Source organism: Cyprinodon variegatus, unplaced genomic scaffold (genome assembly GCF_000732505.1).
Source record: "Cyprinodon variegatus isolate N-32 unplaced genomic scaffold, C_variegatus-1.0 Scaffold102, whole genome shotgun sequence".
Lineage (NCBI taxonomy): Eukaryota > Metazoa > Chordata > Actinopteri > Cyprinodontiformes > Cyprinodontidae > Cyprinodon > Cyprinodon variegatus.
Genome location: NW_015150555.1, coordinates 113,611 through 137,483, shown reverse-complemented (window position 1 = coordinate 137,483; position 23,873 = coordinate 113,611). Strand labels below are relative to the sequence as shown.

Genomic DNA, 23,873 nt, shown 5'->3' with positions numbered 1-23,873 from the left:
TCTACTTGTTCATGATATTCTAATTTTATGACCAGCACCTGTATGTATGAAGTGATTTGGTAGTTTTAGTGCATTTTGAATGTGAAATGAACTGCTGTGCCAAGCTGAAAGTTGGTTTGGAGAACTGTGTGAAGAGTTTTGAAAAAGTGACTTAAGTATTGAAAAATGGGTGCTAGCGACTGTAAAAAACTGTAATACTCCATGTGCATTTTTTAAATTTCCAGTGTGTGTGTTAGTAGCGGATATGCCAGCTCACTTTCAAATCAGAAGAATCATGAAGGTTATCTAGCAGGTGGTAGCGTTTTGTCTGTTCTTGGCCAATTGATTTAATATAATTGTATTCAATCTGTTGCTCCAGTAGTTATGCTATGTCATGATGCTTTATTCCTCCTTAGTGTGTCTTACATCTTTTGTCATGGCTAAGTGCCACTTCTGAGAGGTTCACCTTTATGCATGACAAGCTGGAATCAATTTGTGTCTCATACCACTGCGGATCAGAGAACAACCGAGGGGATGGGCGACTTTTACAGCTTATTTCAGTCTCCCATTAATCCTTGTTGCATTTGTTGTCAGAGATTAGAAAGTGTTTGCCTTTTGCTAGGTATATAAAAAACAATGACTAAACAAAGCTCTGTGAAAAACACCAGATTTGGGTCAAATGCATTGACGTCAACAGTATTGTTCTGATGAAAGCTAAGAACTTGTTTAAAATCATGTCCGGCAGTCAAAAGTTATGCCTTTTATTCAAAATGTTTTGTCAGAACATTTCAACACAAAAAGATAAACAGACAACCTTCAAAGGATATGCTTTGTTAATAGATAAGACACACACTGTTTCAGCTAATTACACTAAATATATGTCAGTACAAATCATAGATTCAAAGAAAAATGTTGAGAATTCCCTTCTGGCAACATTTTTATGGATTAAATAACTACAAAGTCACAATTTGGGGTTACTTTTACTCATACTGATAAAATTCCTTTTAATACATTGTTGATACAGAACCTAACTTTGATTTGCTAAAGGAAGAAGTGAAATGATTAATACAGACAGAAGCAATAAGGAGGACATGAAATGCCCTGTTGATTAAATTGTGGCATTAACATACATATGTACGATAATATGTGTATATATTGTATATGTATTTGTATATGTGTTTGTGTATTTTCTTTTTCTTTCAAATATTGGTTGTATTCTTGGTTTTGTTTTAATGTATATTTTTTAAGGACCCCAGGAAGAATAGCTGCAGCATAGCTGTAGCTAATGGGGATCCTTTCAATAAAACTAAAACTAAAACATTATGAACAGTTTAGTTTGTGCCTTCAAGTCGTTTGCCAATAGGAAGACGTTACCTGGATATAACCTAATGGAATATCTTCGGAACAGCTCCAAATGACACAAAACTAATATAGGTGAGTAGAACATGATGTAATTAACGTAAAATCAAGGGCCCAATATAAAAAAAGCAGCATTCCCCTTCAACAGAGCATAAACTACGAGATGGAGAGAGAATAGGCAAAGGGAGAAACAAATGTTAGGAGCTTATTCTGAGAAGAAATGGAGTCACAGTGGTCACAGCAGGTAAGTGTGCGGTGCATTAGGGATAATGTCGAAAAGTGCATCAAAGTGATTTTCTACATTATTAACAATAGCATTTAGCATCATCATCCCAGAAAGCCTTAAAGAGGAAAATTATCTTCCTTATAGAGAAAAATGTAAAAACATAACAAGGATTCTATGTAAAGAGGTTATAACAATAAATCAACATCCGAGGTTTTAACTAGAATTAGTCATAGATCTTTGTATAGCACAGATTTAATCATGTTTGTTTCTTTCCACAGTACTCTTTCTTTTTACGTCTCAGAGAGGTAACAAAGTAAGCTTATGTAAAGTCTTTTGAAACAGCCTCAATAAAATTTGGAGCTGACATTAGAATAGTGAATGTGCAAATGATAGAGAACAGAGAGAAAGCCACCAAGCATAATCGATCCACCACAGCAGCAGCAAACTTCCACTCACTGCAGATCTCCTCCCCCTCATCCTGGTCTCGGAAGCGCCTAGATATGTACTGCACTTCCTCAAGGATGAGTGAAATTTCAGGAATTTGCTCCAACAGCAATGTTCGTGTATGATCTGAGTGAATATCAGGCTGGGGAGAGCCACTGTGATGGTTTCCTCCCCCTACCCCTCCTTCTCCACCAACTCCACATGTCACCAAGCCTGAGTCGGTGCTCGGTGGTAAGGTAGGGTTGTCTGTTCCCATAGAGTGGTAGCCAAAGTAAATGTTCATATTTCCATTGGTTGTAGTTGCCTGCGTGGAAGCCTGCCCTGGAATAGTGCTCATCTGGACGCTGGTGGCACTGGTGTGGTGCAGAGGAGAGTGAGAGTATTTGTAAGTTGGAGGGTTTCTAGAGTTCATTGTCATTTTATTTTCTTCTCCTGGCTTCTTCATACGGAGGAACCATGCACACCAGTTCAGTAGAATGACACGAACCTAGTTAAGAAGAAAATGAGATAATATTTTATGATATAATTATAATATGAGGCCAGAAATTACACATTCCGCATTACAAAATGCCACAGAAATGTAAATGATTTAAGACAATTCTCCTCTTTGAAAAAGAAAGCAGGGGTTTAAACAAAGCTCAGTTTGTACATTATTATTTAATTTCTAAGAAAGAAAAAAGCTATCTTTAACTGAGTTTATATGAAATTATAATGGTCCTCTATCTAAAACAAGGCACCAACTACAATTAACCACATTCAAACCAATCATAGATTCTCTTAGCAACAAAATGATGTGACTAATCTGAAGCTTAGATCTTACAAAAAAGATATATGAAAACTTGCATTATCCCACATCCCTCCTTCATAGATCATACTTTGCATGGAATTCATCACATCTACAGGTGCCACATGGACCATACTGCCCTTCTGCATATAAATATGCAAGGTCAGATGAATAACATTAACGCCTCACCCCAATAACCAAGACAGTGTCTTTAAGAGTAGGAGAAGATTGTGATTGTGAAATAAAGGTGTTGGAAAAGTGTCTGAGGTGAATGAATGGAAAATGGTTCAGTAATCAATGAATGGAATGGGTGAAGGTAGCATTAATAGCATTACTTGAATCTCAAAGCTTGCCTGAAAACAAAGTTAGTCACATACTATTGAAATGCAGACTTTGCTCAGAAAGTAATTTATGATGTCATTTCAGAATAAGAATTAATTAATACCTTGCGGAAAATTCTTTTCTTGCAGTGCAACCATTTGCATAAGTGCATAGTAATTGAATATGATACATTACACAAGTTATTGCCCTTGTAGTGTCGCATTGTAGAGTCTGGTTGCAGCAGGGATGAATGACCTGCTGTAGCACTCCCTTTTACAAATAGGATGTAACAGTCTTTCACTAAAGGAGCTACTCAGCTTCTCTACAGTCTGGTGCAGGGGGTGAGAGGTGTTGTCCATGATGGGTGTGAGCTTGGACAGCACTCTCCTCTCACCCATTTCTTCCACTGAGTCCAGAGTGCAGTCTAGGACACAAACTGCCTTTCTCACCAGTTTGTCCAGTCTCTTTCTGCCCCGCTCTGCGCTGCCAGGGCCCCAGCAGACAACAACGTAGAGGAGGGCTGATGCCACCACAGAGTCATAGAAAATTTTAAACTCCAAAGGACTTCAGCCTCCTCAGGAGGTAGAGGCGGCTCTGGCCCTTCTTATACAGGGCATCGGTGTTATGAGTCCACTCCAGATTATTTTTGATGTGAACACCCAGGTATTTGGAGCTCTCCACAGTTTCTATGTCCTGTCTCTCCTGGATGTTCACAAGGGAGTGAGGTGGGGGGTCCTCTCCTGAAGTCAATCACCATCTCTTTGGTCTTACTTGTTTTAAGACACAGGTGGTTTTTCTCTCACCACTCCACAAAGTTCATGATGACCGATTGATACTCCAGCTCATTCCCCTCTGAAACACCGCCTACAATGGCTGAGTCATCGGAGAACTTCTGGAGATGGCAGCTGTCCGTGTTGTAGGTGAAGAGGGGAAGAGGAACGGAGACAGAACGGTGCCCTGGGGGGCCCCGGTACTGCAGACTGCCACCTCTGACTGACAGCCGTGCAGCCGCACGTACTGAGGGTGTTCGGTGAGGTTGGTGGTCCAGGCAGCAAGATGTCTGTCCACTCAAGCATCCTCCAGCTTGCACCTCAGTAGCTCTGGTCTGGTGGTGTTGAAAGCACTGGAAAAATCAAAGAACATGACTTTTACTGTGCTCCGGGTGGTCTCCAGTTGGGTTAGCACCTGTTGCAGCAGGTAAATGATGGCATCCTCCTCTCCGATTTCAGATCGGTAAGTAAACAGTGGCGGATCCAGGATGGTGCTCACCACAGTGTGCAGGTGGGCTAGGATGAGGCGCTCCATGGTCTACATCAGGTGGAAGGTCAGTGTGACTGGTCTAAAGTGGGCTGGTTCCTTGGGATGAAGCATTTTGGGAACCACACAGGAGGTACTCCAGAGAGTGGTGGCCACCCCCAGGCTGATGCTCAGGTTGTCATTGTGGCTGAAGACCCTGCAGAGCTCATCAGCACACTTACTCAGCAGCCTTAGGGGAATCCCAACCGGTCCAGAGGCTTTCCTCTGTTTCAGTCTCTTCAGCTAGCCTCTCACTTGCATCGCAGTGACAGGAGAGGGGAGGGGGGCAGGAACGTAGGCATCTTTAATGTTTGCATAAAAAAGGTCCAGGGTTTTATTGTCCCTTGTTTTACATGTGACGTACTGGGTGATCATGGGGATCGTGGAAAGGAGGGAGGCTCGATTGAAATCTCCAGTTATGAGCAGGAGAGAGCAGGGGGTGCTGTGTCTGCAGCACCCCCGCAAACTCAAGTCGCAAACTCAGTGATGTAGCAGAGTAAGGCCAGAGACAGTTAAGCACTCAGATGATGTTAAGTGATCCAAGGCAGGCAGAGCACACCATTGTAGCCAAGCAAGCGCAGAGATGGGAAGACTGCATTTGGATTGAGCTCTGCAAGAGCAAAACTGGCGGAAAAAAGATTTGTCCGAGTTGAGCGTTCACTAGACAACTATTAAGTAAGTTTGTGGGAGATTTAAAAGCTGCACACCTGTCTCCAAGTCAGATTGATAACTATGAACTGATGTTGGTGGAACAAAAAATATTACTAAGGGGATTACTGTTGCCCCTGTATAAACACAGAATTTAAACAACTCAGTCTTTGTATGCATAGCATTCATTAAAGCTTTTAGATGGTAGCAGTTAGTAGAATGGAGGTAATTTTTATTTTGTTCAGATTTTCACACATAGTTACTAGTACAAGTCATTTTTAACCTACCCATTTAGGCATTTTCCCTCCTCGAGGATCATGATGGTGAAACTGTAGAACCAGTACAGTTACCACCACAGACAAGCCCACAATCATCATGGTGCTGGCAAAGTACTGTGCTGAGAAGAAATGGGAACATATTTACAAATCATGTATTCTTAAAAGGGTGATGAAAACTATGACATGAATAGAAATTGTAGCCATTTTTTTTAGAAATGGGGCTGAAAGCAGATTTCAAATCTACAATGCATTTAAAATGAAAGCGATACAGAATGTAGAATACAATTAATACATTTCATTGTATTTTTATGATAATGTGCAAGTCTGTTTTTCTATATTACAGCTTCTGTTCATCTGCTATACAGACCTATCCAAATTTCATATATTTTCATGTTACACCATAAGTGGGTGAAAACCTATCAGACGGATTACCATTGAGCATCAATTCGAATTCGTTACACATCTTCTAACATGACAGACACATTGCTAATGGCTTTGTTTTATATCAGAAATTTGACAGATGACATAGGGCAACAGTTCTATCTGCTGCGTTCCCTCTCATTTCCAAGCCCACTGTCTTGTGTGCTCTAGTGTGCATTAGTGCCGTCTCACACAATGCTATTCAAATGTGTAATGAGGATAATCTTCATATGCTGCAAAAACAAGAACAAATTCACCTCACACTTTTTCTATGGTTACAACACATTATCTGCTACCCATGACATCATCGTTTTCAGGTTCAGGTGGCAGTGATCTCAATTCATTGATGAGGGCTTATAAAGCTAAAAATTGCCCTGATTTAGATACTGTAACCAAACAATTACTTGGTTCCCCTTTAACTTTAATACGAAAACTTTTTTTACATGCATTCCTTTCATTCACCACATAAAATTAATCAGGAGTAAGAATTCACAAATTTAGGAAAGTGCTATAGATGTTATTTTCCTCTATCTTCTTGTAATGAGCTTTATTAAGTTACAGATAAAGGATGTCTTACCAATAAGAGGAACGGAGTCTGAAGTGGCAGGCATAATTTCTGCAACCAGCAGCATGAACACTGTTAGAGAAAGCAGCACAGTAATACCTGAAGAAAAAAAGATTAGAACACATGAACTGCTGTAATCATCTGTCTTTTCTCTAAGCTAATTATCAATTTATAAGACCTAAATATAAATGCAACTTCTAAGATAAGTATATGTTTCTTGAAGTGTTTGTGTTTCTCTTCAATTTGACCTTGTCTCACTGAGCAGCATTTTGAAAAAAGCTGTCATTTCTAGGTTCAGGTGGTTATCTTCTGCTATGTTTATGATGCGGCTTTTTATTCATCTGCCAATAAACAGGATGCCTGAATGCTTTTCTGCAACCTTATTATCAGCATTAGCATGCATAATTACATACAGAAAATTCTTAAACAGTGTTTGGAATGCAGATTACTGAGATGGGGAAGATATATATAGATATATATATATATATATATATATTTTTTTTTTTTCCTATGTTGATGTCACTGTCCTTTTGTGTTAGTATAGTATTATTTTAATGGGGGCACAATATTGTGTGTTCTTAGTCTGTACCTAGTGAGATCTTTTCGCCAGAGTCAGCAGGAAGCAGAAAGACCAAAAGGGCTAATCCAGAAATTAGCACACAGGGAATGAGGAGGTTAAGACCATAGTACAAAGTCCTGCGGCGCATAGTGACGGTAAAAGTTACATCAGGGTAGGGTTCCTTGCAGCATTCATAGTACAGCTCATTGCGTTTCCCTGGCACACCTGGGGACAAAAATGTTATAAGTGTCAGAGGTTGACAATACATTTGTTGCTTTATTTTTTTATATCCTTATTTATTATTCAATATGAACAGTAAAATTATCACAGCAGTATTAGTAAGACGGGAAAGCTGCTGCGAGCTAGACCTGTTTTTTTGTGCCACCAAACTGAGCGCACCATTACCAATCGGAGCACACAGTACAAGACTTTTGTGCAATGCAATCTCACACACAACTAATAAATGTGTCTGGTGCACGTTATAACTCTGCCAGCTGTGCTCTCGCTCAGCAAAGTATCTTTGCTTACACTTGGTCTGCTCCTTGCTTGATTAACATTGTGTGTGCTCCCCTTTGCTTGCGCCATCTTTTCAACGTGACTAGATAAATGGTAAGTAAACGAACTACACTGCCAGCTATATTAAAAGATACATAGAAATCAACTACACTGACCTCTTCCACCTTTTTCTTCTCACAGTTAGTGTATTTCCTTTAATCTACTTATTATAATATAAATGTTCCCTTGTATTCTCATAAAAAGTAAAAAAAAAAAAGCATTTCATTATTTCATTATCAATTCATTATTCCACTGTTTTAAATATTCTGGTCATTTTGGCATTTCTGGGGAGTTTCTGTATAATTTCTTTAATGTGTATTGTATTGTAAGATTGAAGCTTTTTATTTTTCATCTACTACTGCTAAGATTGTAAATGAACACTGATAGGGAATTAATCATTAAATAAGCACAAAAGAAAACAAGGAAAATGAATTTTGTTAACTAGTATTAAAATATGTATTAAAATAAACATGCTGTTAATTGTATTAAAAGCATGTCTCTACCTTCTCATCTAGTTTTAGTCAAAAAAAATTTTTTTTTAATGCATATTGGGAGTGAGATTACTGGGATCCAATTTCATTTTTATCATATTATATATCCTAAAATTTAAAACTGATTTCATCTATGGATCGAGGAGGATAACATGAGGTTTTGAACTACACATCTGTCTCCTTATTCTAATGGAAAACTTCACCAGGAAAACAGCTCTCTAGAGTCATAGATTGATTAGATGTGTGGCTTTTTGTTAACAACACACAAAAGGTAGAATAAGGCTACGTTCACACTGCAACCTGAAGTGACCCAAATCTGATTTTTTTGGCCCATATGCGGCCTGGATCTGATTTTTTCATGGCTGTCTGAACAACACACATCTGATTTTTTCCAATCCGACTCAGGCCACTTGGCTATGTGGTCCTGAATTCGATACGAATCTAATCTTTTCAAATGCGACCTGGCCATTCAGACACAGGTCGCATTTGAAAAGATTAGACTCATCAGACCTGAACGCCATTGATACCCGACAAAGGTCACTATTCTGCATCTTGCTACGCAGGCGGAAAGAAAAACAACAGCCACAGCAGATGACGATGCGGAGAGCAGTCTTTATGTTTAACCATATTGAAAAGATTGAGTTTTTATGGTTGCAAAAGATTGCTAGATGGCGCCCACACTACCATTCATGTTTACTTCCGTAAACACAGAGCACGCTGGCCTGTGACGTCATTGCACCCTCTATTGTGCATGCGAGACACTTGCGTTGTATGACTGCAGTTCACACAGGAGATCACATACAGGTTGCATATATTTGGAAATATGAACGGCAATGCAACAAAAATTGGATTTTGCAAAAAAATCTGAATTGAGCATCAAGGCCTGTAGAGTGAACGTAGCCTTCGTGCCTCCACTCTTCCAAAAGATGGAAATATAAAAAAAATAAGCAAGCATGAACAAGCAGTCTCGTTTTACCTTCTGAAAACAATCTCTCTTTTTTATAGATGATTATAACAGCTATCTGGTTTTTGGCTTTGAGAGGTAAAGCAACACTAGGCCGAGTAAAAGTAACAACACAGTCCATGACAAATAGCCCTAACAGTTAGATCAAAGATGAACATAACTTTTCTCAGGTAAAAAAAACGCTCTTAGTCCTTTTTTTTTTGCTGGATATGTCCTCTAACAAGATTGCTGTACTAAGGAAGCAATTGCTGCTCTCTTCTTAAAGCAACACATTTTATCCAGTAAGATGTTTAAACGCAGCTGTTGTCTTGTTTTTTATCAGTATAATTTGAGCTCCGATCTGTTTAACAAAAGATTATGAATATATTAATTAACTAATTGGAAGTTCTAGTTAATTAATAGGTCATTCAAATCAAGGGTAAAACTAATTAATTATTATCAGTTGAATGATTATAACTGTAATTTACTTACTGACCAGGGTTTTAGCCTCTTATCTAAAAGGTTGGACCCCTGAATCTGGCTGTTAAAAATTCTGTTGTCTTTCACCAATTTAGTAATTTAGACTATGGCTCTTAGCAAAGCTATTAATCACCAACCAAATAAATGTGTCTCTGTTCATTCGGATGCTACTAAAATGAGAGTGAATCCAGCCTGAGGGATAAATCATTCACTTTGTAAAAGAAGCACAAGAGAGTCAAAATACAATGGTACCTTTATAAGCTACAATCAAACAGTATTATACCTAATAACTAAGCGCACTACTAAAAATAAGAGATAAAACGGCAAGAGGGGCCCTGGACCCTTTCCCAACAGTCCTGGTAAAATCCAATCTCCATACCATAAGTCCCCTTATCACAAAGGTCATTAACTACTCCCCCTAGTCCGGCCTAGTTCTATCAACACTGAAAACTGCTATCATCAGGCCAATTCTCAAAAAAACCACCCTTGACCTTGAAGTCTTTGCCAACTACAAGCCTATCTCCAATCTTACGTTCCTTTCAAGTGTGCTGGAAAAAGTAGTTTCGGCGCATCTCCAGGACTATCTAAAACAACATGATCCGTTTGAAAAATTTCAGTCATTTTTTCGCAAGGTCCACAGCACCGAAACAACCCTGGTCAGGGTCACAAATGACCTGTTGATGACAACAGATGCTGGCTCCCCATCTCTTCTTATCCTCCTGTACTTGACTGCAGAATTTGGTCATTGTGGATCACAACATCCTCCTCATTCGTTTAAGCTCTGTTATCAGAGTCTCTGAGTCTGTCTGACTGGTTTTCATTATACCTCACTGGAAGATCTGAGGATGTCACATTGGGAAAGGCTAAATTCCTGGCTCACAGTGTCACCTGTGGTTTCCCTAAGGGCTCAGTGCTCGGTCCCCCTTTGTTTAATCTGTACAAACTCCCTTTTGGCTATGTCATCACCCAGCATGGGGTTTCACTCAATTGCTTTGATAATGACACTCAGCTCTACCACAGGACAAACCCAACATCCTCTGCTCCTCTGCCATCATCAACTTTGACCACCTGCCTGGAGGAGGTAAAGGTGTGGATGGAGCACAACTTCCTTCAGTTAAACAGCTCCAAGACTGAAACCATCTAAGTCGGCAAAACTAAGGTGGCGAAACGTCTTCATATATTGGAAACCAAGTCCAGTGGATATTTTTTGAATTTTTGCGGAAAGAAGCTAGGAAATGTGATCTCCCTATTTTTGGAACACACTCTCCAATCCCTCTTCCAATGCAAGAGAGTCACCAGTCTGCCAATCCAGGGGCACTGTCCTTGACCTCCACATGATGAAAAGAAGAGTAGGGTTGACCATGACAGGGCGACAACATCCAGAGAACTTAAGTACTCAGGTTGTTGGTCATTGACCTCCAAAGCCTTTCCTTGTTTTAGCTTTGTTGTCCCAGATTACCTGAATGTGGTTGACCTGGTCCCTGCAACAGGCTGGTAATGTGTCCAGTCTGCAAATCATCTCACAGTAAATCATTTCTATTATTCCATCTGATGCTTTAAATAAGGTGCTAAGCATGGGTGAGCTAGTCATGTTAGGTTTAGCAAAGCGTTGATTTGAACTTTGGGACTCTTTATGCTGATGTTTCATCTGAACTGGTTTATAAAGAGCTCTGATTTCGTGGTTTGAATGAGTGTGTTGTGAATGGCTGTGAATGAGTTTGTGTTTTCTTTCATCTTGAATTTCTTGTTTTTTCCCCTTTTGTCCTGAGGTTAGGGTATTAGAGTAAGTGAGGATTGTAGACCCAGTAAAACCTTGAGTAATCAAATTCATTGGGTTGGTCCTTTTCCTGAGTTTTATGGTCTATTGTCTGGAGATCTGAAACCCCTCCATTTTCGTTGGATATGAGCAGCCATTTTGTGACATCATAAATTAAGATACGCCCCATTGTAGTCCAACCCTTCCCCTTTAGTCATGTGATCACCATCCGGTAGTTTCCGAAAGGGGACCTCCATCTTAATCCTGCCTTGTTTACCCTGCATCAAAGCACCCTCTCTCCTTTATCTACCTAGGTTAGTTGAATGTAGTTACATTGTTTTAACAGGATATATCATTGTATTTCTATCTGCTATTGTTGAAGGGACATTAATGAATGTTTTGACATTGGTTCTCTATTGGATACCCTTTATAAGCTATCTCAACGGACTCTTAGACCCCTTCCTCCCCTCTTTCAAATTATTAATTTATTCTACCTTGTTTTTTATTTTTCAGCAGTGTAGTGTGGCATAGGTGTTAGATTTATGTAATCCTGGATTATTAGAAATGAAGACATCATTGTTTAACTTGCAGTCGTTTGTGGTTTGTACAGCGAATGGTTTATCACTCAGGCCAATTCACCCTCCTTTTGGTGACATTTGTATAAACAGACACAAATATTTTCTTGATTGGTTATTAATAGCTCTAATAATTAACAGTTATTAATTATTCGACTAAGAACATAAAATTGGATTAACCCTCAATTTTGAATGATTTTAATAATTAACTTCAACTCCAGTTCAAGTTAATCATATATTCATAATCTACAGGTAAAATATCACAACATCAGCAAGTCAGCATGGTTGTATTAAGGAAGTGTTACTATCTGTTCTTATGTTGCGTTTGTTCTTATGGTCCTATAAAATAGGACTCCAGCAACACATTTTTGTGCTTTTCCAGATAGTCTTTAAACATCAATAAAATTTTCTTCAAATGCAGATGAAATCATAAGTGGTGATGATGAGGCAGTGGTGGAAATCTTTATAGGAATACGAGCTGAGAGAACCTAAGGCATGCACCAGAAACAGGTCTAGGTGAAGGATCCAGAATCACTAGTGACTGACACACCACTTGAAGTGGTTAAAGACTAATTGCAGTTGACTTTTTTTATTTTATCAGTGTTGGAAATATATACCTATTTTCCTGTACATTTGATATGAAGTACTCAAGCAAGGTTGGCTGTGTGATTTCCAATATTGTTGTGCATTTACATTTTTTGCTCAATGTGTTAAGCTACTTTTTCTGTTAATTGAAATTAAACAAAGGATACTTGGACTAAGGATTTGCAAACCTTCATGTGTTTTTACAGGGTGAGGGACAAAGTTCCTAGCACACAGCTCAAAGAGATATCCAGCTTTGGCTCAGCCGAAGGTTTTGAACTGGGAATACATTACAGTTTTTGTATTCTTTTCTTTTTATCTGCATCTGAGAAAATCATAGGAAGCTATTTAAAAAAATGTGTCTTTGTGTGATACAACCATATTCAGGGGTTGCCACACCAATCATTATCGCCTGTTTTCGAAATGATTTTTTTCCTTCTGGTTGTCCTTTCTGAGGCCACAGCAAATAAGTAGTGCAGATTTCTATTAGTTAGAAGCTGCATGTGTAGGTTATGAGGGTCAGTTTTAATCAAAGGGACAAGTATTTAACTTTGAAATCATAAGAAAGGAATCAAATACCTTCGTATTAATCATTTCCCTTTTTGAGAAATAAGAGAGCCGAATTATCTGGACTACAATTAGCAATCAATTCTGTGTAAAAATCAGGCTTATGTAAAGCAGATTTGATTATGTATTTAGTATGACAGACAACACCTGATAAAATTTTTCAAGCTATTTCATATTTTAATAGACATACTGTATCAGATAATGGCTCTTATGTAACAAAATAGCATTGATTAACGTCAAGTCATCAAGGGACTACAGGTGGAAATCATTATCTGCTTGCTATGACCTGACATCATGCATATTTCTTTTTTAAGTCAATGTATTGTCCCTATGCAAAGGAAATCATTGCACTTATCATCATCTTTAAAAAAAACACCATGATCCATAAACACAGCTCATTATCGTGTGTCTTGCTAAACTGATTGATTTCCAACATTAATTTAATTTAAATAAATTAAATGCATCTAATTTAATTTAAATATTGTCACTTGGTGTTGAAGAAAAATAGCTTTTGTTAGCCACCTATTAACCTGATGGATTGCAGACATGCAGATATTCATAGTGTGTTTATGGGTGTGTGTTGGCCTTGACACTGGCATGGTTTGTCCTGAGTCATCAAGACCATTTGCATTCCTGGGAGGTTTGGCCTCTGACTTACTCTGAATACTTTTCTGAATTAAGCGCACTATCCTTGGACCAGGTGATGCCTTATACAAACCACATTACCCCCAAGCACTCACACATATCCCTTGGGGTACATGGGTAAGCTCATTTTCTTTGCAAGTCTGTCTTTGTCTTCAGATATGCTCTCTTGGCCATTGACTAATAACAATTAAGGAAGATATTGTGTGACATCTTTAATTACACATGGACAGAGATGATGGAAGAGAAAAAAGGTATCTGATTGTACCTTATCCAAGACAAGATAAAAGGAAAAGGATAATATCTGAACTTGTGACTCTGAATTTACCTTAACATTAAAACTTTGATATAAATTCAGTGCATATGTTCACAAAGCTAGTGGGTCCTTACCAATATGCTTATATTCATCCAGTTTCCAAAAAAGAAGAGGTATAGTTAGCAACCTACCCTTGACCACAGATCAGTAATGCATCAAGGTTTTAAAGAATGTGTTTTAATTGGACAAGCTGTCCATAGTAGTAGACATGGTACATGCAATCCACAGGCATCAAGATAAAGGAGATTCTTGTGCTTTTATTTAGCATACCAGAAGCATAAACACCTGATCAGTCATATGAGGTAAATGTTTACTATCTTAGAACTTATTTGACTAATTAGATTTCTTCTCCTCTTAAAGAGAGGTCTTGTTATATTTTTTACAAGAAAATGTCTTTACAATAGCCTATTTATTTTACCCTTTATGATCAAAACATTGGTTGATCAGCATATAACACCTCAGCAGTTCAGCAACCATGCATTAATAGGCCTTTTACCTATTTTCCTGCGCAATTTTAGCGGACGTGATGTCAAACACATCCATGTTGGATGCATCCAACCTAGCAAACAATCAAAGCATTATATTCAAGATCGATTTTGTGGATACTCAGAACAACCGGCATCCAGCCCAACTCAGACACCAATGGCAACTTCGAGTAAGGTGAGAAAGGTAAAAAAAACAAAAGTCTTCCAAAATACAAGCTACAAGATTAACCAGAAGAGTGCTGCAGCTCTATGTTTTGGCCACAGGTGGTAGTATCCATAATGCTTCTTCAATCAAATTTACTCTTTTTCAAAAAGTGACATTTTTGATGAAATTTTGACAGTTGATTCGAAAATTGTTTTCTATCAAGCTTTTCAAATACAATACTTGGTTATAAATTTGTATACTTCATTTCATATTGATTGTATATGTGGTCTTTTTCTCTTACCAGTCGTTGCATATGTTTTGAACATGGTGGTTTTAACAATACATATGCATTACACTGTACAGACAGATAAAAAAAAAATCTTATTACATTACTTTTTTTAAATATTCCTGACAAGCTCTGCCAAAATAATGAAAAATTAAATGGTCAAAAATAGCTTTTTTGGTAAATTATCTTTGGCTAACATGTAAAGACCTCAAACTTTGCTTTTCTATTCTTGTATAAATTATGCACAAACTTTATTCTCACTCTGCTGAGTTTTTCTTAAACAGACATAATCAAGTTATATGCCTATACAAACAAAGACCAAAATACATAAGGTTATATAGACCAAGTGTGCATCCTTTTAGCACAGACTTAAGTATATATATGTGTGGCACTTGCACAGCTGCTTATTAGAGCCTGACAATGCAATGCCATGTGACAGCTCGGTATTGTCAAATATTAACTGATAATAAACCAATACACTACAACTATATCTTATAGTGTGTCTTGGGGTTAATGCAATAATGGGGACATAGTATTTTTTCTGGATGAGAAGCATGACCTAAAACGTTCTGTGGCGGATACAGGCGGAGAGGGCGCCCATATCCCTCTTTTGTAGAACGAAATACATTTTTGCTTCCCAAAATCTTAAACATACTGCATTATATTAAGATTAATAGCCAGTACCTGTCACCTAGAACGGGCTGACACTGAAGCTGCGGTAAATAGGCTAATTATTTGTATTACATCATTCTCAATCAAAAACATTATTTAGTGTTAGGTGCTTTGGCTCACAATATTATCATGGCACTCTGTACAAAAGCAGAAATATGTGTAGGCCTATGTGAATATTATCTAAATACTGATAGAAAATTGTATATCTTGTTTTCTTTTTTTCAGTGGGCCTACCACAAGTGTAGAAAATGACCTAAGAGTTAAAATTATTAGTGCATAATCCTCTAATTGCTGAATCAAGCAACTAAATCATCAGTAGAATTCAAATGGCAAAAATAGGAAAAACAACTTGAGTAAATTCAGAAAATGTTATATTTCTAGATTTAATTTAGTCCTAAAAACTTATATGTTCATCACTTTTAAGTCGTCAAAAGTTTTATCAATGCATCATAGATAATTATAGAAATTGTTTCTCAAAGAGTTATGAAAAAGTTGTGGAAAAATATTTTGGCCTGACTGTGAGAACCCTGAAAATGTGAGAAAGAAATCTTTGCATCATATGAGGGTGATATAACCATCCAAGCACATGCTCTAGGTTCGACGCTTGGCTATGCCTAGAAATCCTGTGAATAACAGTTATTAACAGGACTGGTGACAGAGGGAAGCCCTGTCGGAGTCCAACATACACTGGAAACTTCCACATTCTTTCTCCCCTTGTACAGCAACCGGATAGCCCCTAAAAAAGTTCCCCTGACTCCATACTCCTAGAATGCCCAAGGATATCTTTCAGCCTTTGTTCTCAGAAAGAGATGACCATATTTTCACTGAAACTTGATTCTAGGTTTTCTAACCATTTATAGTTTTTTGATTGGGAAACCGGATTTCTAAACAGTCATCTTAAGATACCCCTTAAACACACAGGCAAATGTGTAATCATATATGAAACAAAAGCTTACCATGTGGTTTTGCTTTTCTGATTTTCTTACCTACAAGGTCCCACTCCCCGTTGGGTATATATGTAGAAATATCCACATCCATCATCTGAAGATCCAGTAGCCAGCCATTGTGGGTCCATGAGCCAAATTTCAGGTCACACTTCTGGATATCGAATGGGAACCATCGGACATCAATATAGCATGTACTCTTTAGGATACCTGAAAACAGTACAGTAGTTACAGTGGGATTTTTTAAGTCAACACTTTATTTTGTTTAAGCCCCGATGTATGAAAAATCTGGCAAAAAAGCTGGCATACATTGGATAAGTTTTAGGTCAGTTTTGTAACAGTTATGAGCACGGTGAAGCGGTGTCGACATACAGCAAGTACGTACAATCCGGGCCCATTGCTGCCCCCCTCAGGACACTGGCTTGACGTATGCCAGCGTATGCTCATACGTGGGCCATAAGTTACAAGTAAGTTATCTGATCATCGACATACATTAAGTGTAAGTTACTCATAAGTCGTGGTGTCTAGCTTATCCAAATCTATGAGTAACTTCCATCACTTGTGCGCATCACTTGTGCGAAGCTTATCAAGAACTGTGGGGGGACGGGCCCGAAGCATGAACTAGATGGGTTAGTGTGGCGGTGACTCAACTTTCCTCCCCCATATCCGGATTATAGGTTCGCCTATTTGGTCATTTGGTAATCCCAGCACCGGCCAGCAGCGCTGGCGGGTCCTTGGTCCTGAGATTATTGGATGTGAGTGTATGTGCTTTTTTAAGTTATTTTTTTCCTTCTTCACAAAGACGTTGTGTTGCAAGTGTGGGCACTAGGGTAGCAAGGTGTGATTGACACTGTGTATATATTTTATTTTTTTACTTTTTACTTGTCAGGTCCGGGTCTGAACCGCTACCTCTCCCAAGAACATCTCAAGTCTCCTCTAAGTGCGGAGCCCAATCCCCCCAGTGCATTGGTGGTGCTTGGTGTTTGGGGGTTGATGCCCGGGCGGGTACTGGCTTATTCCTGACAGCTGCTCTGTGGGGCCTGGCCCCTGGGGCTTGGCCGGGGCTCCCGCCAGGGGGTGGGGCACCCCTGGGGCTTCAGGTCCAATGGCCGGATCCCCTTCGGGGGGGCTGGCTGCCAGCGAAGCCCGCGGATTGAGTTTTACAAGGTAATATATGCCTACCCTTGTAGTCCAACCTCCCCTTTAGTCACCTCATAAGGTCCACCATTTCGTGATTCACTCCCCCCGGGAAATTTTCCATTTTGTTGCACCTCCTCCTTTCACCACATGGTAGGGGTTAATCATCTTGCTTGGTACTTCAGATCCTAGAAAGCCCCGCCTTTTTGCTAGGTTAAACTGTTTTGAATGTAGGGTTATCGCTGTGCTACACTGCTATATTGGTAATACATTTGTAAACATTAACCATTTTAAGCTGAGTATTCATGTTGTTTAAACTACACTTATTATTGTAATCATATCTGCTGCTCTTTCAAACAGATACCATTGAATGTATTGGCATTTGGCATACCTTGGACAATTCCAGAAGCCATTTAAATGGACTCTTAGAACCCCTATTTCCCCTATTTTCGAGTAGTGTGTATTGTTTACATAGGTGTTAGATTTCTGTAATCCTGGATTATTAGAAAAAAAGTCATCATTGTTTAACTTGCGGCTATTTCTGCTTTATACAGTAAATGGTTCATCACTCAGGCCAAATTCACCCTCCTTTTGGTGACATTTGAATAAACAGAGACAAATATTTTGTTTGTTTGGTAATTAATAGCTCTCCTGATAGCTTAGCCTAAGTCACTAAACTGTGGAAAATAACTGGATTTTAACAGCACGGAGTGTGAGAGGCCTAAGATCCTGGTGAGTAAACAGGTTATAGTTATAATTATTCAACTAAGAAATTTGTTAAATTAGTTTTACCATTTTGAATGATTTATATGATTAACTACAACTCCAGTTCTAATTAATCATATATTCATAATCTACCTGTAAAATATCACAACAACATATATAAAAACACAAAGAGTTTGCTAAAAACAAACAAAGGACTCCCAGTCTGCCTAAAACAGAATTTGTGGTCTGATGAGACCTAATTAAGCTTTTTTGGCAGTAATTCTAAGATATACTGTATGTGTGGAGAATATCTGACAATGCTCATCACCTGCGCAATTTCATCCAAACAGTGAAACACAGTGGTGGCAGTATCATGCTATAGAGGTGTGTTTTTTTTCAACTCCAGTGATTGGAAAACTATTGTAATTGGAGGAAAGATGAATGCAGCCAACAAAGAGAAACTCTTCCAGAGTGCTCAGGAGCTCAGACTGGCCGAAAGGTTCACCTTCAGACAATACAATGACCCTAAGCACACAGCTAAAATAACAAAGGTATGGCCTTAAAATGACTCTGTGACCAATTCTAAATTGCGCAGACAGAGCCCTGACCTTAATTCAAATGAGCATCCCTGAATAGTACTGGAAATGGCTGTCCACCAACAATCGCCATCCAATCTGACAAAACTGAAGAGGATCGGCATGGAAAAATAGCAGATGATTCCCAATTCCAAAAAGATTGTTGAAAGGCTTGTTGCACCCTTCTCCAGAGGTCTTATGGCTGTATTAACTCGAAAGGGTGCTTCTACTCAATACTGAGCAAAGGATCTGAATGATTATGAACATGTGATTTTTCAGTTTTTCTATCTTATTTTCAGAATATTCTAAATTTCTGTTTTTTTTCTTTCAAGATTGAGTGAACCATATCTAGAAATAAAATAAACTTTTCTGATTTTAGTGAAGGGCTATAGTGAAAGAAAGAGTGTAAAAGTAAAAATCAGAACAGAAACAAAAATCTGGCAAAATAAAACCTGCTTCAAGGGAAATTGTTTGAAGTGCAACTTGTAACTCAAACCAATAGTGCAATTTGAAAATGATAATTATTGTAGATTTTATAGGAATAAATGTTAAAGGCACTATGATATATTGCATCAAACACAATTAGAAATGAGAAAGATAGGTCTATGATGTGGAAAATCTTACCTGGTGGAATATATTGGCAGGCGCCTGACGCATTAACCAGCACATTTGTATGAAAAGTTGCATCAAACCTCTCATCGGCACTACAGTGAGAAAATATATATAACTTTAAAACAGCAATTTCAAACAATCCAATGAAATAAATTAAGTCTGAACAAAGAGTAAGCTTCAAAATCAAACACAAAGAAAAAAACACAGACCAAAAAAAAAAATATTTGAGTTTAAAGCATAGATGAGAAGGATTACCACAGTTTGAAACCGGAAAACATGGCAACAGGGTGCAATAAAGCCTCTTCTTGCAGTGAAAAGTACAAATATTGCATCTTTCATAAAAGAACAACATCCAGATTGTGTTTCTGTCAGATTGTGTAAAACAGAACATAAAGGCTGTATTTACTCAAACTGTAATCACAGTTAACATCAAACTGTGCTTTAAGTGTTTTCTGGAAAATGTTTATAGTTCTATTTAACCCGCTTCAAATATGTTTTAAAACGTATCACACTGAAAAGAGAAAAAATATTTGCATTTGTTGCTCTGATAGTATGTCTGATGTCACTACTGTCTTTAATGAAACAGATGGCATCTGATGAATTTGATCCTTCAACACCTGCAGTGTTGGGATAGAAAGCTTTGTAGTCTTATGACGTGATTATTCTTCAATCGCAGTTGCAATTTCTTTTTGCACCAAAGGTCAATAGAACATGCCTAGAAATTAAAATTGACACAGGTTGTCCAAAGACAGATAATGTGGCATTTTAAAACATGACATTAGATAAATTGTGAATAGTAAATGCCACAATGCTGCTATTGCTCACCTCTGATTTCATGTAAGCAAATAAATAACATGAGCATATTATACATTACACAGCTAAATGCATCTCAGCTGAACAACGGTTTGCGTACATTGTGTAAAAAATGGAAACTGATGACATTTCAGACACAATTGGACAATGGAAATGTTGATTTCACAAAATTTCACAATCCCCTCTTTTACATGAGTTGACCTGATTCCGGAGACAACAGATTTGAGTTTTAAATTGTCATTGTTTTAAACTGAAGATTCCAGCAAACGTGCAAACAAAACTTTAATGTTTATTTTCTCATTATGTCACACGGTGACAATAATTTCGATATCATACAAATAGCCAAGAAAAGTAAAAGGAATAAAATAACCAGAGTTGGATACTAAATAAACCCTAATTTATCAAAGCAAATGATTTACTTTGAAATACTCGGAAACTCTAAATAAATAAATAAAATGGTGACGACTGAAAGCACTTTAGCCCAAGCAATGATTGAATGCTTATAAAAAGCCAGACACTAGCTTGACTCACCCATCAATTGTTACTGTCTGATATATATCTCTACCACTTACTGGAAGCAAAGGAGTATGACGAGCATACTTAAACTCTCCCTGAAGGCTTTTTGCTACAGTACATAAAATTTTATTATGTTCCTTTGCCCAACACCAGCTAACAAGCACTGTAAAATCTCTGAAGGTGTAGAGGATTTTTAGGAGGGACGTTTAATTACTGCCAGCTGGGAGATGATTGCTTTTGCAGCTTTGGAAAAAAACTTTTCTTGAGTCTATTTGTTTCTTATCAGAGATGGATTACCAAAAATGCACTTAATTGTAGCACTACATCATATTTTTACTCAAGTAAAAGTAAAAAATAGCCTTTAAAGAAAATACACAAGTAACAGTAAAAGTATTTGGTTAAAAGGCTACTGATGTACTGAGTAACTGATCTACTTACTAACCATGACCATAAAACTCATTCAATATTTTACAAAATGATGTGAAATTGAAAAAAATATTAAGTGATATGCAAATGGTTGTGTTTTAAAGAATAAGATAAAAAAATAAACATAACATACAGTACAGTAATTACGTAATACAAAATAGGTGGAATGAACTAGTTCACAGTTAAATTTTTTTATTTATAAAATTTGCTAAATCAGTAGTTATAGTATGTAAGAATAGGTTAAATTACAGTAACCTTTATATTGTATACTGGCAGACTCATCATGTGGAAAATAACATTTAACCAATATGCTTGTTTTAGTAAGTGAAGTTGCTCACAATGGATGGTGTAGCCAGATATTGTACTCAAGTAAGAAAAGTGAAAATTTTATATATTTTACTAAAGTAAAAAGTATGATGCTGTAAAAAAACCAAAACATTTTCCTCAAGTAAATGTAACCAAGTAAATGCATTTAATTGCTACTCTATTTAATTTCCACAAAATCTTCAGAACATCCTGTATGTGTAGAAAAAATATATTTATATGTGTTTTTTTCTTATCATAGCGGGGTCCAGTTATGGTAAAGGTACTCCTTAAGTCCTTAAACATGACTATTTTTTTTTTCAAACAAAACTGTAGAACTGCATGCAGAATCTTGAAGAGATGTTTAATTATTGTTAGAATGCTTTTAAATTTCATTAAATTTTTTTAAGAAAGGAAATTTGTTTATGTTATGAGATAATGCTGATCTGCCTTTGGTTGTTAGTCCATAGCTTTGCCTTGGGATGATAGTTTTAATATGATGCATTTTCAATTTTCCCTCAGCTGTGGCAATTCATTCGCACATTTCATAAGTTTTTATTTAATTTATATGGTTACATTCACGATATACAAAATAAAACCACAGACCGGCTAATAATAAAGTGCGATCCGACCAGTGATCACAAGGTGTACACACAGCCATTTCAGCGGCTTCCGATGTTATCATCCTATTAAATTACTGTTAATAGCTGTTATCAGTCACATAGAAGGGCTTCAGATTTTGCCTACCAGTAATCTCAGTAGGTTGTTATCACCGAATTAATCCCAAACCTAATTAATTAATTAAGTAATTCCTTTTTTACTCATAGTATCAATCTATTTATGTGTAATCTGAAAATAATTTTAGTACTTCTTCATCTATTAAAAAAAAAAAGCTTGATCGGCATGTCGCTCACATTGAACAACCCCTACAAAAAAATGTCATATCTTGTAAACTGTTGTCTGTGCGACTAAAACATGTGGAATTCATTCAAAGTAAAGATTTAAAACAAAAAATAAGGTAAGGTATACTCTGAATAAGGTATACTCTAAATAAAGTAGATAAAAGTGTAAAGTAGGTCATTAGAAAGTGAAACTTAAGGTTTTAGACGTGGCCGAAGCGACTATTATCAGCCATAAGAAACCTACTAGAAGGGGGAGGAGGCGTAACCTGACAACAGCCAGATGCATGTCTCGCTCCGCCCAGCTCCACTCAGCGGAGCTAGGCGGAGTGAGACATGCATCTGGCTGTTGTCAGGTTAGAGGAGGCGCAGCCTGGAGCCATTCTATGAGACTGATAACCGCTAATAACTGCCATTTAATGGGTGATCACATCTGAAACAGGGCAGTATATAATTACAGAGGCAGAAAAGAAACATTGCCTTATGCTCACATCTAGCGCATGCTGCACTCACAGCTGTAAACTGGCTGAAGTAAGAAGGTTTGTCTCATTGCTTAAAAAAATACTGTTATCTGGATATGAATAAATCAATTAATTTATTCTTTAAGATGTAGACTTGATAAATAAGATAAGTTTCATTCATGCTGTAACTCTATGATACGTGCATTTTGTTCATTTATACCCATGCACAAAATAATGTAGGTTTTTTTTTCTACCTGTCGATGTAAGTTTTATATGGGTACCCAGCCCGGTGCAGGACTCTGCAATGTTCCCCTCAATAATTAGTTATTTGAACAGCTTAATATTTTTTTCTTCTTGGTTTTTTTTTTGACTGTATATATTAATTTATTTCTGTTGCAAATTATTTTCAATTACAAAGAGTGGAAACAACCTATTCTTTTTAAATTTTACGAAAAAAGGAATCAAAATATTTTAAGAACTGATGGTGTTTTTTTGTCATCACAAAAAACATAAATAATGAGGGGCAGACAGAGCAGGTAAGTGCAGTGTTTTTCTTTTCTCTAGATGTGTCATTGTGTTTTTAATATACGAATTGTGGTGTCTGAGTCTGTTTATGTGCAGTTTGGGTAGTCCCCTCTCCCCCTCTCTCTCTGATAGGTGTGGCTTGGGAGTTGCTGGCTGCACACAGCTGAGACTAATCTTCATCTGGAGCAGTATTTGAAGCCTGGCTACCTGTGTGCTCACTGCCTGATGGTCACCGTTTGTTGGTAGATGTGCCAACTTCTCTCCCTTGTGGAAATTATCTCTTCTGATTTTGAAATTGAAAGAATTTATCTTACCTGTGCTCTGTCTACCCAGGATCCAGCTCCAGATCTGTCTTCAGCTACCAAGCCACACCACCCACCTCCCTCTACTCCCACTGCTGCAGAGAGCTTGTCGGCCACCTCCAACTGCTCCTGCTTCCAGAGACACCTTCCTTCACTGTCAGCCTGTGAACCAAAGAATAAACTTTGCACCTTTCTCCTAGCCTGGCTGTCTGCATTTTGGGTCCAGCACCTAGCCTTCACACGAATTTGAACTTTCTCTATCTGTTCTGGTTTGAGATCCT

General features: G+C 37.7%; 1 protein-coding gene across 2 annotated transcripts in view; it reads right to left on the bottom strand.

Annotated features, from left to right (window-relative positions):
- Positions 1 to 1,418: 1,418 nt before the first annotated feature.
- LOC107084522 (neuronal acetylcholine receptor subunit alpha-7-like) overlaps positions 1,419 to 23,873 on the bottom strand; it is a 66,634-nt gene continuing 44,179 nt past the window's right edge. For both annotated transcript variants that reach the window (XM_015374402.1, XM_015374403.1), the window contains exons 5-10: positions 19,360 to 19,439; positions 16,361 to 16,528; positions 6,910 to 7,104; positions 6,333 to 6,419; positions 5,345 to 5,454; positions 1,419 to 2,495 (exon numbers count right to left, since the gene is read on the bottom strand). In XM_015374402.1, coding sequence (XP_015229888.1) covers positions 1,884 to 2,495; positions 5,345 to 5,454; positions 6,333 to 6,419; positions 6,910 to 7,104; positions 16,361 to 16,528; positions 19,360 to 19,439 — 1,252 coding nt within the window. In that variant the 3' untranslated portion in view covers positions 1,419 to 1,883. The remainder of the gene's footprint in view (positions 2,496 to 5,344; positions 5,455 to 6,332; positions 6,420 to 6,909; positions 7,105 to 16,360; positions 16,529 to 19,359; positions 19,440 to 23,873) is intronic.